The sequence below is a fragment of the Ixodes scapularis genome, unplaced genomic scaffold, assembly GCF_016920785.2.
Source record: "Ixodes scapularis isolate PalLabHiFi unplaced genomic scaffold, ASM1692078v2 PGA_scaffold8__174_contigs__length_109621045, whole genome shotgun sequence".
In the NCBI taxonomy this organism is placed as follows: Eukaryota; Metazoa; Arthropoda; class Arachnida; order Ixodida; family Ixodidae; genus Ixodes; species Ixodes scapularis.
In genome coordinates, this window is record NW_024609883.1 from 54,374,839 (window position 1) to 54,390,230 (window position 15,392).

Consider the following 15,392-nt stretch of genomic DNA (forward strand, 5'->3'; position numbering starts at 1 on the left):
ATCGGGCATGATGATTATTCTTTCCCCAAAGTTGGCCTTCGTAGAGACTCCGAAGGCCCAATCGCTCTCTTCCCCACAGGCTTTTGTTTCAAAGCAGTGTCCCTTTGTTTTTGTTGTGTTTTGCGATGCTGTTATTTGGCTTCTGGTGTGTATTTTATTGTCATGTTTTGTTTATTTTGTTAACACATGCAGCAGGGGAGAGTGGGGTAATGGTGGCACAAGAAGCTTTAATTATACGACTGACTTCAATTTTAAGAGGGCCAAAAATAATTCTCAGACGGTAGCAAAGACCATTTGATACCACTATACCTTGTGCGAAGCTGGGGTTACAAATTTTTCCGTCAAAAGTTGTTTTCTGGACGAGTATTCGAGTCGCTGTTCGGTGACAAGACTGGTAGTAAAGCCCTTCACTGACCAATCAAAAATGTGTACAATATTTTCTTGGCCGGAAGGGCATTCATTTGTAGACGCGCAAGAAATTAAAATTTTTTTCTTGGCGAGCAGGTCTGCAGAATCAGTCACTGACTCACTGTGTCGGGGATGCTTCCTATTCTCAGAAGCATTTTTGTTGTCTAAAAACCGACAGAGATGTCGCGACGCTTTCAAGACTTTTTTTAGCCTGTCATAGCTGAAGCGGGCACTTCAGCTGTTCATTCAGACAACATATTCCGCGCATCTAACTCCGTCTGAGGGGAATTTTCCACTGAATGTCTGATCTGTCACTGTCCCGAGATCCACCATTTAAAAGCCTGAAAGGAAATAAGAAGCGGGAATAAACAGGCCCCTGTGAAATAGCTGCCAGTCAGGACGGCCAACAGTCCACTGTCGATGGGCGCAGACCCAAGCCAAGCTCTTTAAAAAAAATCCCGGGCCGGGGCCGGGGGGGGCTCTGCCCCCCCGTGAAGCCGTCCGGGGGGGGCACGAGCCCCACTGCCCCCCCGTAGTTGGCGCTTATGGGTGTTACCGTGCACAGAATTAACCCAGAATCCCTGGCAATAGAGTTGCTGCTATTGTGACATTAGTTTTGTGGAAGCGACCACAGTTCGCATGCTACGGTTACCCACATCCGGCATGTTACAGGTCCACAGACAGGGAGAGGCAGCGAATCATCGTGGCTGAAATGCATTTATACAGCGGCCATATAACTCCATAAAATTGAAAGAATAAAACACAGAGGACAAGCACAGGACAACTGCTTGTCATCTGTGTTTTATTCTTTCAATTTTATGTATTCATGTTCAACCCGCTCGCCTTCACCACACCATATAACTCGTTTACAGCTGTATGGCCCAAGGTGGGGGGGGGGGGGGGGGGGGGGGGGTAGCTCTCAGAAATAAGTAATTGTAAAGTGATTGCATTACTCTTAATAAGTAGTTTGTAATTGCAATGAACTACTTTCGCGTAGTAGTAATTGTAATTGTAGTTAAACTACTTTGGGAGCTAAGTAATTGTAATTGTAATTAAATTACATTTTGAAAGTAATTTTCCCATGTATGATCAGTTGTAATGATTGAATTTTCGGGCTTTTTCATCATCGTTATGAGTGGATTGCACTGTACTAAAAAAAATGTGAAATTACAGATAGCAACTCTGGGTGGCACATATAAAAGAAAGCTGCTTGAAGGTAGCCTTTTCTAGTTCTCAGTGTAGTTGAGGTCCAATCATAAGAATTCTAGAGTTCAAAGGACAGAGCAGTGGTTCTCAACCACTGATGTTTACAGGACCACCCTTCTGGATCAAGGGAAGTGATGGGGGGGGGGGGGGGGGGGAGGAGGGGGATTCCATCCACCAGGAAGGAGGGTAAATAAAAGAGTAAATAAAAACTAAATGCATGCAAGTCAACTTTGAAACTCTGAAACAGACTAATCAGCCCTACTAACTTGGTGCACATGTAAAACAATCAGCATCATATTAATAAAAAAAGTTATTAGTTGAGAGTTTTGGAAGCCCTAAGAATGCCTTTGGGAACCCCAAAGGGTACACGTACCCCATTTGAGAACCACTGGGGTAGAGTGTATACCTGCCAGTGTAGAGCATGCACATAAAGAGTGAAAAGAAGTGTGAATGGGCCCATTCACACTTTGCACAAAATATGCCAAGGGATGTCAGTTAAATTATTAAGGAGGTCATAAAACATTGCTTTCGCCTTGGCTAGTTCAGTTGTCCATTTCCTTTTTATTAATGCACACAAGGAATCTAGCATCTACTCATATAAAGGTTCACAAACAATTGTAATAAACATGCCCACCAAAATGAAGCACCATCCATTTACTTTAAAAAAACTTAGTGAAGAAAACGTTTTGAAATTAGCACCGAAAATACCCGACCTATCCCCGAGCATCAGTTTGACAGACAAACCGAAATTTTAAAATTTTCTAAAACAAGAGTCGACAATAAACGAATTTGTTTATATTCACATGAGCACACTGCTACCAATGCACCTTCTCTCTTGATCAATCAGCTGACCTGAATGGCCGTAAATTCCCTAGGTTAAAACTGAACCAGGCATGCCTGTGTTGTATGTGAAACCATCAAAACCAAGCTCAACATCTACTTCAGTGTTCCTAAGGAGCTCAGCAGCATATTGAACAGAACAGTGCACAAAAAGACGACAGAGAGAACGAACATGCACAACACACAAGTGCTTGTGTGTTGTGCATGTTCCTTCTCTCTGTTCTTGCCTTTTTGTGCAGAGTTCTGTGCACAACACACAAGCGATTGTGTGTTGTGCATGTTCATTCTCTCTGTCCTCGTCTTTTTGTGCGCTGTTCTGTTCAGTATGTATTCGTACCAACTCGCCCAACTTGCAACACCTCAGCAGCAGTTACATAGCCAGGAATTTATTTTGGGGGGTGCCGAGGTGACCGAGACGTCCTTGACTTAGGGTGTCCTTGACTTTACCGTAAAATCCCGAGAGATACCCCACCCCAGAAAGGTAGCCCACCCCTATTTTTGGCTCGATTTGCTATTTCCTTATAAACACCGAAAGATAGCCCACTCCTAGTAATCGTAGCGTTCAGATGAGTGATGACCTTGGCATAAATGCATCTAGTTAGCCATGGCGGGATATAAGCGAACAATGCTGACTGGGAAGTACAGTCATCTTTGCTTCATTGCCCCTCGCCGCAATAGCAAGTTTGACAGACACACATAAAAATATAATTTTTTCAACTTTTTTTTTATTGCACATTGAAAGTTATTTTCCTTATTTTCCTTATCTCCTTATTTTCACCCAATTTTCTCTCAATTTTCGGTGGGTAATCTCTCGGGATCTAACGGTCTGCTGAAGGAAATAATGGTTATTCACAAAACATACATAAGAGGTCACCATTCAATGACCAAATGAGTCACTATCCTTAGCATATGACAGACGGAAACAGGCATCACTGACATTCTGTTACAATAAATGCCGCAGAAGTCTCTAGGCCAAAGAGGACCATGATTTAAGCCAAACAAGAATTTGACGAAAAAAAAAAGAAAAAGAAAAGACCGTTGCGTATACGAAGCATTCGTAAAATCTGACGTTTCCAGATTAAAACCCCTTTAAAGTTTTTGTTTTTGGCTGCAAAGTGCCTCGGGTTAACAAAGTAGCAACAACAAGCTGTCCACGTGGTTGCGGTAAGCGAAACGTCTTCGGAGGCGAAGCAAGGTACACTGTTGCGGATGGCCGGCAATGATGCAACAGTCTTGCGGATGCACATTTTGCCTTCGCTCCTACATTACACAAGTACCGTGCGAGTACTTATCTTCGCGAAACATTCTGAACCCGCAACGGCCCCGCAATCGGCGGTCGTGAAACGCTCGCAAAGAGGGAGAGACCGCGCGGGGATTGCGGAAAAATAAAGTTTGCCACGTGCCGCCAAGCGAAAGTGCAAAGACCGACGCACCTGACGGATGACCTGTTCAATCTGGCCCGCACCGATCTTGGCTTCCAGCTTGGCAACGTCCTTCTCCTGGAAATCGGGGCGGTTGGAGGACAAAAGACACAAAGTGCCCGGTGCACCGTTTCAAAGATACGGCTTATCTCTCCAAACTTGTTTACTCACAGATTCGACGAGCGCCATGCGTTCCTTCACGATCTCCTCCGTGTATCGCCGGTACGCCGCACTCTCGGGAATGCCTTGTAGCGCACGAAGCAGCTTCGTGTAGAGTATGGACAGCGACTGTAACGATAAAAATTAATTGGATGCATTTAGAATCGGATTTGGTCCGACAGTCAACCTGGCACTGCACTATTATGCCACAATACGATCGGTGACAAATAGGTGCGCGACTGTAGGTTGCTATCGCACTTCCAGTTGCTGTCCCAGTTTAAAGGGGCGGCGTAATGACATTGGACGGGAATGTTTCTCACTTTACACAAGCTTACTGGTAGTAGTGGGAACCCAAGTATGCTCGCACGAAACGCCACTGACCAAAGAGCCTCTTTGTAGCCGCATAGTTCCAAGGATGAAGGCGGACGTTTTCTTTCAGTTTCCCTTTCACAAATCTTGGTGACAAAGTTGTGGGGATCACGTTGCTGGCGTTGCCAACAACGCTATCCCCGGGATTTCCAGGTCAAGTTTCGTGAAACCTGCGGTGACAATATTTAAATGCACCTCGTGCAATGGACACAAACGCTGTGCATACGATTTGGTCTCGTGACAATCAATGTCTCAACAAATGTTCGGGAAGTGACCCGCGCCTAATCGGTATGACGATGGTAATGGTCGAACCTTAACAATGTATGGAACTCAGCACACGTCTCGTGGTCAACCCCGGCACAAGGCTACGATAAACACTGCCGGCATATAATCGGCTCCAGATCGCGTGGCTGCTCATTCTGGCCGCTAGTTGAGAGGGCGAAAGCCGCTCGTGTTCTTCTCAATTTTTTTTGTGACTGCCAGTGCATGAAGAAAAATACTAATGCGTGCTTCGTAACCTATGAACGTCAAGAAGTAATTCTAAGTGATATTTACCGAAAGTAATAAAACTGAGGCAATGGACGAGGGACACAGGAAATTCACCTGTGTAACGTTTACGCCCAATTTATTCAATGACAATGCAACGCTAAGTTGGAGATGTTTTTAGGAAGTGTCAAGCAGAATGGTAATGGTTACCATGAAGGTAACAGCCAATGGCCCAAACTCCCAATAGGCATAGCCCAGCATGCTCAAAATTCGACACCCTTTTTGGAGCTCGGTGGATCTAGCGGATCCTGTGATGGTATCTAGGCCCTGCTGGAAAGTGTTCTCCCGCCAGTAGCATCACTGTGTATTTGCAGATGGTGGCTGATGAAAGTGGCATGTGTGACTGGAGTGCATCTTGCCAGACTGTATACAATGAATGTTAGGTCTTCCAACTGTGCCCAATTGCGAGACTCGTCCTGTCACCAGAAACTTCCTCGTCCATCACTCTTCCATAAACTTTAGCATCATAGATTACTCCACAGCAATTTCTTTACTGCACCAATATTTTCATGCAGTGGGAACATTAAAACGGAGTAAAAAAAATTACATGCCCTCATCTGTTTGTGCAGAATCATTCACACAGAAAACGATAGTCGATTGGAATAACCTACCGGCACACATAGCGAGTGAAGCTGTTCAAATGGAACTTTGTGAACTGAAGTACGAAGACAACACCTAACTTTCTCCTTTGTCTGGCTTAGCTGTATTTTGCTTATATTCCTCTTGTTATGCTTTTTGCACATTTTTGTTTTTGGCTCCCAGTGGTGCAACTGCCAAGACCAGATTTGGAGCTATTTTCGGAGCAACCAAATATTAAATTTGGAGCAGTTTGGAGCACCAAAATATTCGTTTTGGAGCAGTTTGGAGTGCCTACATGTGAATTCCGTAGCACTCGTAAGCGCCTAAATATAATTTTTCGAAACACTTTTGAGCACTTGTGTACCAAGTCTAGTACTTAAGAGAACCTACCGTAAAATACCGGGCAAGCGCCCAATCAAACTTGAGGAAATCGCAAAAAAATGGGGGATGGGCTTCTCCGGTCATTCATTTTACATACAAATGTACTGTGTGCATTTTCTCAGATCCTACAAATTTCGGTATGGGCGGATGCACAGTATTTTACGGTAGGTGTAGATTGACAATTTTCGATGCTGTTAAATGTTATGTTAGTAAGTTTTTTTACACAAGTATGATATATTGGTCGCAGGAAGACATTGAAAAGGAGAAAATCAACACCTTTCAGAAAACGAATGCGAGGGACTAGGAGGCACTACCTTCACAATAAAATGGATGACGAACTGGCTCATCAACTTATTACACTTTGTTTATTTCAAACACAGAGAGCTTATCAAACCGCTCATCTAACATATATCACGTGGTTTATTTCAAATACCATGAGCTTATCAAAAGCCTGCTCTTTAAAGTTGTTTTTGTAGCTTTTCATTCAGACCTGCAGTGAAGTTCACCTTGACTAGGATAGGTGGTGCTAGACGCCGCCCAATTCCCATCGCCCGATTTTGGAGCGGCTTGGCATAATTTCGGGCATTTTTGCAAATTTTTATCAGGAGGGCGCATAAAAACCTCTCTGGCACAAAATGGTGCAATTGGCGCAGGAGTGGAAGCCCTGGGCTCCTATCTTCGTCACTTAAAAACTTTTCCGCAATTTCTTGAGCTCCGTTTAATAATAAGTGGAAGCGAAGTCAATGATACAAGCACAAACATGTCACTTTCAACAAGGTGTTCACCTTACAAGCATGGGTGCACCCCTCTTCTGCCTGTTTTAAAGGACACATGCAAAGGAAAAAAAACATTTTTTTTAGACAGCTTAGATGGAAAAAGGATGTCATAAAACGATTTTACAACGAAGAAACAAAATTTTTAGAGCTATATTTACGGCGCTATACGAATTTGTAGTTGGCGCTCGCGGGAGCCGCCGCTGGTCACGTGGTAGGCCCGCGCGCCGCCGCGCTGCGTCGCCGCCGCACGCTGAGCGCTGTGCGAACGCCGCTTCAACGCGTTTCTCCACGCCGCCGTCGCCGCCGCCGCACAAGTTCGTCTGCTTCGGGGCGCCGCCGCCGTCGTCTGACCGGCGCACAGGTCTATCACGTCTGCTTGCGCTTTTTCAGGAGTTTCCTTTGGGCTCTAAAAGTTACTTATTCGTCTTGTTTTTTTGTTATACTTTAAAAAAAGATGAATAAGCTACTTTTAGAGGCCATAGGAAGCTTCCGAAAGAGCGCAACCACCACGTGATAAATAAGGACCAGTCACGTGATAAATACGGACCACTTTTCCGCGGTGCCCGCGGGCGCCAACTACAAATTCGTTTTGCGCCGTAAATATAGCTCTAAAATTTTTTTTTCTTCGTTGTAAAATCGTTTTATGGCGTCCTTTTTCCATCTAAGCCGTTTAAAAAAAATGTTTTTTTCCTTTGCATGTGTCCTTTAAAGGGCCTCTAGGACTATCCTAAATAAACAAATATAAAAAGAAAGGACAACAGCTGTACCCTCCAACACGCATGGCTCTGAAGTGCTTAGGGACTAACCCACAGCGATGCCTGCTGTAATATCCCGAGATGCCCCACCTCCGAAAGATAATCCGCCACCTATTTTTAACTCGATTAGGTATTTCCTTTTAAACACCGAAGGATAGCCCACTTCCAGTAATCATAGGCCGTGTTCCAAAATGTATTTGATCTTACTCCAGGGTAAGGGTTTTGTACCTTGGAGTTCCAAAACCTACCCTCGTCCAGCGTTTCTCAATCTGTGCTGTCACGTGACACTACCCGCCGGAGTAACTCGGATCCATTTGAGGAAGATTTGGAACACAGCTATAGTGTTCGGATGAATGATGACCTCGGCGTAAATGCGGCTAGTTAGCTGTGGCGGGAGGTCTTTTTCAAATGCTCGACCTCCAGCATGCGCTTTGTGCCTTCCACAGTGCTTTGGCAGCATGCGCACGCTCCAGACGTACGAGACGTCCAAGGTGGGAAAACCGTGCTCGAGGCGGGATAACTGGACCTATTCCCTGCCATTCTAGCTTTGTCGGCAACCACAGCATGTGCAGGCAAACGAGGAGACGAGGTTGTTGGGCTGAAGTTCCACCGCGCACACGCAGCGCCACTTCTCCACCTGGTGAGGCTGCCCTTACTAGTTGGCCGTACGTATCGGAGGAGCGGACGACGCAAGACGCTGGTGTGCGCGTCGTGCTGGCCTGCCAAAGGGCGGGACATTGGGCATTGTTGACAAGTCGAACGACACGGTGTTGTCTTAAATAGGAAGGAAAACGTGTTTCCTGGAGAGTTTTATTCGTTTACCCGGGAGGTGATCCCAAGAAGATCGCCAGAAGCAGGAATTAGGGCCGCGTGGAGAACAGGGTTAATCTCCGTTTTCCTGTCTCGTCGTGCAATTCGGTAAGACAACTACGCTTGCTCGTCTCATTAATAAAAAAACTTTTCGCAGATTGTGTGCGAAAGTTTTGCGTTGCTTGTGTTCCCTGTGGCTGCTGACAAAAGAAACATCAATGTACGGCAAACACGTTTTTAAAATAATTTTAAAATTGAAAACCCACTCTCGCATATACTAGTACTCCGCACTCTCACGGTGCAGAGCTTCTCTTTTGATGGGCCCGTGACAACAGGATCATCCAACAATGTTTCGCAAGCACCCGCCTAGTGAAATTGTGAATCATTTAACTAATTTTGAAATATCTTTCATCTTGTTGAAAAATTGGTGTTTGTTAGGTCTTCACACTTGATAGTCTATATTTAGCAAAAGTATAAACTAAAATTTTTCTTCTGTACCAATTTAAAACACTTTCTACGGAGCAAAACAACATTGCTGGAGTTTAGTGATGCTACTGCAAAATTCTGGTGAAGAAAGAAAAAGGCTTAGCTACAATGGAAACGCAGCGACGCCACCGGTCTGCAAACAACACGGCGCCGTTTTGCACGGGAGACAAGAGATGACGCAACAAACGCCGCCAACAAACGAGCGTACGGTGCCGAGAGCAAGCCTTTTTAGCAGACGACTTTTCGACTCAAAAGCGGCGCGCGTTCCGCAGGCGGCGACAGTCGCAGAAACAAAAAAGACAGGCGCGGTAACAGCAAGGAACTGCAGTTCCTTGTCTGCAAAAGGGCCGGCTCTCGGCGTCGTCTGCTCGTTCGTTGGCGGCAGTTGGCGTCGCGACTGCTTGCGCCATATCTTGTCTCCCGTGCGAAATGGCACCGTGTTGTTTGCAGACTGGTGGCGTCGCTGCGTTTCCATAGCAGCTAAGCCTTTTTCTTTCTTTACCTTTTCCTCAGGTAAGTTCGCTCTTTGCAAATTTTACAAAAAAAATGCACCATCTGTGGTCAATTTAAACGCTGTGGTCAATTTAAAGAGCCTGCCGTCTCCTTGTTTCACCCTGTAAACAGATCTTTCTCTTATAAAAAAGCCGACACAGCCAGGCAATTTGGCGAAATGCGGCGGATTTTTATCAGGATGGCGCAGGAAATCGCCTTTGGTGCAAAATGGCGCATTTGGTGCAGAAGTGGAATCACTAAGCGTTTCACAACACCATATAAAATTTTAAGAAAGTCACAAGTTTGGATTGTAAATGTCAGCCAGATGCGCTCGCTCTGCACAAAGCCCCAAAACAGTGGCGCCCACAAGAAAACTGGGGAATGGGGTGCCGAGTAGCTCATTTAGTGACTTCAGTGTGGACTATGCACTGAGTGCAAACTATGCACCAAATGTAAACTATCCACAAATTTTTTTTTTTTTTTTTCGGCCGACAATTGTTTTGGGAACTTGCTGCAGTTGTGGCACGGATCGCTGCAATCGATTCATAAAGAAAGAGACGACTTGGTTGCTGCAACTTGGAAATAGGTCAGTTGCTCTCGGCCAGAGGGCTCGAGGGCGTCCGTAAGACGCGACAATGTACTGCCTGCACCAAACATAAAGTGGCACTGCAGAGTTCGATTATGCCCGAGTCATGCAGCTTGCACTTTCAATGTCCTGTCAAAACATTAAGTGTGCTCCTACTACAACTCTTTTGTTCTTGTCATTTTGATCCACAAATTTATATCCATCAATAAAATTCTCCCAGCTTGGCGTCCGCAAGGAATCTGAAAAAGCGCGATGACGCACAACCGGAACGCGATCGAGAAATATCCGACTTTGCTCGCCAAAGGCGCTTTTCCAAAAAACACTTGACCCCAGGGGCAAAAAACCGTTTTCGAGCCCAGTCACTGAGTTTGAGGCTACTCTCACCGGCGTCCCTCCCAACCCTAACCGAGTGGACTGTGATTTCAATAGGCGCAGCCTGCGTAGGTGGCTAAATTCTCGTTTTTTCCCGCTATATTTTCTGTTTCATGGTACATGTATTTTCCCGAGAACATTAAGAAAGCATTGTGCCACATTTGAAAAAACAAAAAAAGCAGAAAAAAAACTGTCAACTACTTTTGTTGGGTACGCGCGCGACAGAACGAATGCGACTAGAATGTATAGATCTTGTTATTTGTTTTTTTCTAAGAATAAGCTTTGACGGCGCCGCGGGATTCGCCGCATGCGAAACGACAAAGCGCTTTGCTGACAAAAATAAATTGCAACAGAAGAGGGCCGAAAGGCATGCATTTTTCGTGCTCACAAATAACGTGTTTACCGATGGACAGGACACGAACATTAACATACATACGTATGTACCACACGATGCAGCGTTATCCGAAAAGAATTTATTTGAGAAAGATCTCAAATAAGATCTCAAATAACACAGTCACAGTCGACGACAGTCACGTCTTGACGATCGGACGGAATCCGAGATGACTTCGTTTTGGGGCACGTTTTGAGGAGAGCGAGCTTCCTTTTTTCACAACCGCACCAAGGCAAAGAAACAAACCCGACTGACCCGTTTCTCACCCCAACCCGGACAACTATTTTTGGAGATGACTGAGGATTCTACGCGGATTATCTCTGGGAGGGGGGAACAATGTTCGCAAAATCGCGTCGAGGGTCGTTCGACGTCCTTCACCTCCTTCGTTTCCCGTGAATGTCGAGCAGGAAAGCTTGAATGGTAGGCACTTACCAGCCTTGTTTCTCACAATGGAAGAAAACACAAAAAGGGTACGCAGCACGCATTACACAAAAATTAAGTGGAAACTTTCAAGAGGGGCGAGAAAATGTCGGATGCAAAACCGCAAAAACGTAGGTAGAGAAGCACGCTGAGCGGGTCTTCACAGTCTCAGAGAGTGGCAGAAAATTTCTAGCTGATGAGAGTCGCACCAGCCGCATCAGCATCAGCAACATGGCGGCGGCCTAGGAGCGTTTTTTGGAAAGGTGTATACACTGCAACCCACTTATAACGATGCACCGCTTATAGCGATCAGTTTCTAGAGTTTGTAGACTGGAAATTATCAGTTTCTAGTCCAGATACAACGATAATCAGTTATAACGATTGAAATTTCGAATTTTCTCATTATCATTATAAGTGGGTTGTACTGTAAAGTTCGAGGCTGCAGCAACAAATAAGGCACAAAATTCTCACATACCCAATGAACGGATGCTAATGGATATACCCAGAGCCATGTATAGAAAGAGTTTGGTCAATGGGAGGAGCAGGCAAAGTTAGGGCATGCACCAGGTGCAGATAAGGGCTCCAAGGTGCCAAGCCTCTCTTTACACCAGGTGCAAAGAGAGCCTTGGCAGGCCCTCTTGGCCAACCAGAAGCCGAAAGCATTCTCCTAGCGGTGGTAGTGAGAAACAGTTTTAGTAAGAGCATAAGGGTTAAATGCATTAACTCTTCATGGCTGAAAATATGGTGCATGTGACCTTTTCATTATGATCACACAAAAAGATGTAAGAAAGGAATGTGTGCTCGAACGGTAGGACTCGGCCTTTCGCACCTGGCGTAACGATTATGTTGATCGTTCCGCTAGTCGCGCTCTTCCACCATGATTTTGGATGACCGTGATTGGAACATCACATGCACCATATTTTCAGTCACCGAGAGTTATTCCCGACACTTATTAATTTCTTTCTCGTTAGCACCGCCAGGGTATTATATCCGGCATGGCAACTAATAAAGGTTGTGCTTTTCGAAAAAATATGTAGACAGGAAGGTATATACGACGTTTCGGGCGGACGCCCTTGGCCACATTTGAATTTGTGAAGACGCCCAGGAACACGTCCAGCCTGCTTTTGGCCAATGGCGCTCCCCATTTGCCTCCTATACTTCCCAATAAATGGTCAAACTCTCCATATATATGGCTCTGGCTATACCCTTTGCAATGGGCAGTATCTTGTGCCACCTAGCCTAAATCGAAAAAGACAAACATATGATTCCTCCCGCCTTTCTAAGCCAATTTAGATTGTTCTCGTTTTTCGCAGGCCGGTGGTTTTTGTTAGGGTCTACAGCGCAATATCATGCCAGCAAACAAAAGCCTTATCACTGCATTGATATGTATATACAGGGTATTTCACGAAAGGTGAACAAATTCGATATTGCGAAAACCATGCGTCGCAACAAAAAAAGGCTTGGATCAATTTGGCCCTGGGCCAAGGGCCGATTTAGGAAGATTATTAAGGTCCTTGATAATGAGATTGTTAATTATTTTTGCGTAATTAACTTTTTTAATATTGTGTTTAAGGGCATGGTTTCAATTAGAAAATTGCTCAGCATCATCAAAAAACACTAAATCAACAAATTGCAGAACGATAGAAGGCACGCACAGCATTTTATGGCTTTCTGAAAAACTGCACAAATTCGACGGGTTTTTAAGTTTTATGCTTGCCATCGCAGTGCATCTCGGCCCCGACGGCACCGCACCCCGTGGAGAAATAGCGCAACCAGCCTCTGCTGCGTTGTGCGAGGACAGCGCAGCAGAGGTTGGTTGCACTATTTCTCCACGGGGCGCCGTGCCGTTGGGGCCGAGATGCGCTCCGACAGCAAACCGAAACTTAAAAACTCGTCGAATTTGTGCAGTTTTTCAGAAAGCCGTAAAATTCTGCACAATTCCGCAACAATCAAAGATCCCCAGCAGTTCAAGAACGCCATAGCTAACATTGTATAAATAAGAGTCAATTTACTGTACTAATAACCACTGCATTTTTTAACTTTATACTTATACATTGTACCCACTCCCCTCTCTAATGCCTTTGGACCTGAGGGTATCTGAAATAAATAAAATAAATAAATAAATATCGTTCTGCAACTTGTAGATTTGGTGTTTTTTGATGATGCTGAGAAATTTTATAATTGAAACCATGCCGATAACCCCTTGCAGTGAAGTGTCGGGCCAGGCCCGACATCGGAGAAACGCGCTTCCGGTCAGGAGTCGGGCGTCCTTTTAAACATGCTCCTTCGCTCTTTTTGCTGGATTGGTAGCGCCATCTCTTGGAAAACACTTCAATCACATCACTCTTGAAAGGATTCGAGTTTCTTCTCATAAGGGGCAGGACTAGTCATAAAGAAAAAAAAAAAAAGACGTGTTTTATGTCGTATGTTTTTTTTTGTGCAACAGAAGAGTGCGCAAATCTCAACTCCGCTGGCACGATGGTTATAGCCATGCTCCAGCCATGATCGTTTTATGTAACTCTCTGCGTGATGTAATTGAAAGTGACGACGATTTCAGTGAAGACTATATCCCTCCATCAGATGATGGAGAGGCGGCCTCTGTGACTTAGTGAAAGTAGTGATGAATATGAAACGACTGCGCAAGACAACGGCCGCAGAGCCGCTCCGCCACAAACATTGTTCCAGAGTTTGGTCTTGGTAAGTTACCAGAACCTGGTAACTTACTGGTCTTGGTAAGTTACCAGAACCAGAACGTGCGATCTTCAACGCGCACACAGCAATCCCAAGCTTAGCTGCTCTTCGAATGCAGCGTTGGGCACTTACACTTCTCTCCTATAACTATGATATCGTCTACAGGAAGTCCCAGGACCACGACAATGCGGATGCGCTTTCGCGGTTGCCTTGTGATTCTGGTTCGTATCACCCCGATGAAGACACCTCCGCAATGCAAGTCTCCAACGTGGAGCTGCTCCCTGTCACAAGTGACCACATCGCAGTGGAAACTCGGAGGGACCCAACGTTATCCAGGGTGCTGAACTTTACCTTGAACGGTTGGCCCAACTCCGTCCAAGACAAGGTGCTCCGGCCCTACTTTGACAAGAGGGACCAGCTATCCACAGACCAAGGATGTCTTCTGTGGGGGTGCCGAGTCATCATACCACCATCAATCAGAACGCGACTGCTGCATGAACTCCACGAGGTCCACCCAGGCACAAGTCGCATGAAGGCCAAGGCTCGGAACCATCTTTGGTGGCCAGATTTCTCCTGAGCTACCGCAGTACTCCGCATACTATAACAGAGAGGACACCGGCTGAGCTATTCCTCAAGCGGCCACTTCGAACCCGTCCTGACTTGATAAAGCCAAGTATGGAGCGGACCGTCGTCAAGCATCAACGCCAGCAGCAGTTGGCGCACGACAAATCGCGAAGACCACTTCGTAGCTTTGATTCGGGTGATTGGGTCCTCGTGCGAGGCGTGAGAGGCCATCAGCACTCGTGGTCACCAGGCATTATTGTTTCCCGACGAGGACCACTGTTGTATCTGGTGGACGTTCGAGGACGCACAATCTCCGTTCACTTGGACCATATTTTACGACTAGATGCACAACCACCAAGTCGTGAAATATCAGGCCCACAGCCGTGGATGCTCTTGGATCCAACTGCTAGTCCTGGAGCGTCTACGTTAGCAGATGGAGATTTGCCTTGTCCAGCAGCAACCGCCCCACCTCCAGTGGTGCAGAGAGGGTCGGCCGGCGACACCTCCTCAACGCCGGCTGAACCTTCAACTCGGTACCCGCAACGCATTCGGCGTCCCCCAGACAGACTTGGAGCGCTGCCTGACCTGCCGGCTGCTGGAGTGCCCCTGGAACTTAACAACTAAACCTGGAGGAATGTGGTAACTCGGGCAATGGAGGAAGAGAACGTGCACGAGCGGACGGGCGAGCTCGAGCAATCAGGAACCGGCCACCATCGGGCAAGCATCGTCTAGCACAGCCTAACCTGTATAAATATGTAAATAAACCGCGATTTACTACAGTACACAAACAATCTCCCAGACTTTCCTGCCCTTACCTTCATTTGTGAGACATTACTTTTGTACGCCGAAGTGATTTTACTTTTCCGGGGCCCATGCGTACAAAATAGTTCCTGACCGGAATGACCATTAAGTTGGTCAGAGTATCTGACAGCAAAGGGTTAACACAATATTAAAAAAGTTAGTTACGCAAAAATAATTAAAAACTTAATTATCCCGGATTTTAACAATTTTCCTAAATAGGTCCCTGGCCCAGGACCAAAACGACACAAGTCTTTTTTTGTTGCGACGCGCAGTTTTTGCAATATCGAATTTGTCTACCTTTAGTGAAACACCCTGTATAACTGAATTTCTAATGATTGT

General features: G+C 45.7%; 1 protein-coding gene across 1 annotated transcript in view; it reads right to left on the reverse strand.

Moving 5' to 3' along the window:
- Window positions 1-15,392, reverse strand: part of LOC115322053 (NADH dehydrogenase [ubiquinone] 1 alpha subcomplex subunit 5) — a 34,930-nt gene that overhangs the window by 15,642 nt on the left and 3,896 nt on the right. The window contains exons 3-4 of the mRNA XM_029982388.3: window positions 4,047-4,163; window positions 3,888-3,953 (exon numbers count right to left, since the gene is read on the reverse strand). Of these exons, the coding sequence (XP_029838248.1) occupies window positions 3,888-3,953; window positions 4,047-4,163 (183 nt within the window). The remainder of the gene's footprint in view (window positions 1-3,887; window positions 3,954-4,046; window positions 4,164-15,392) is intronic.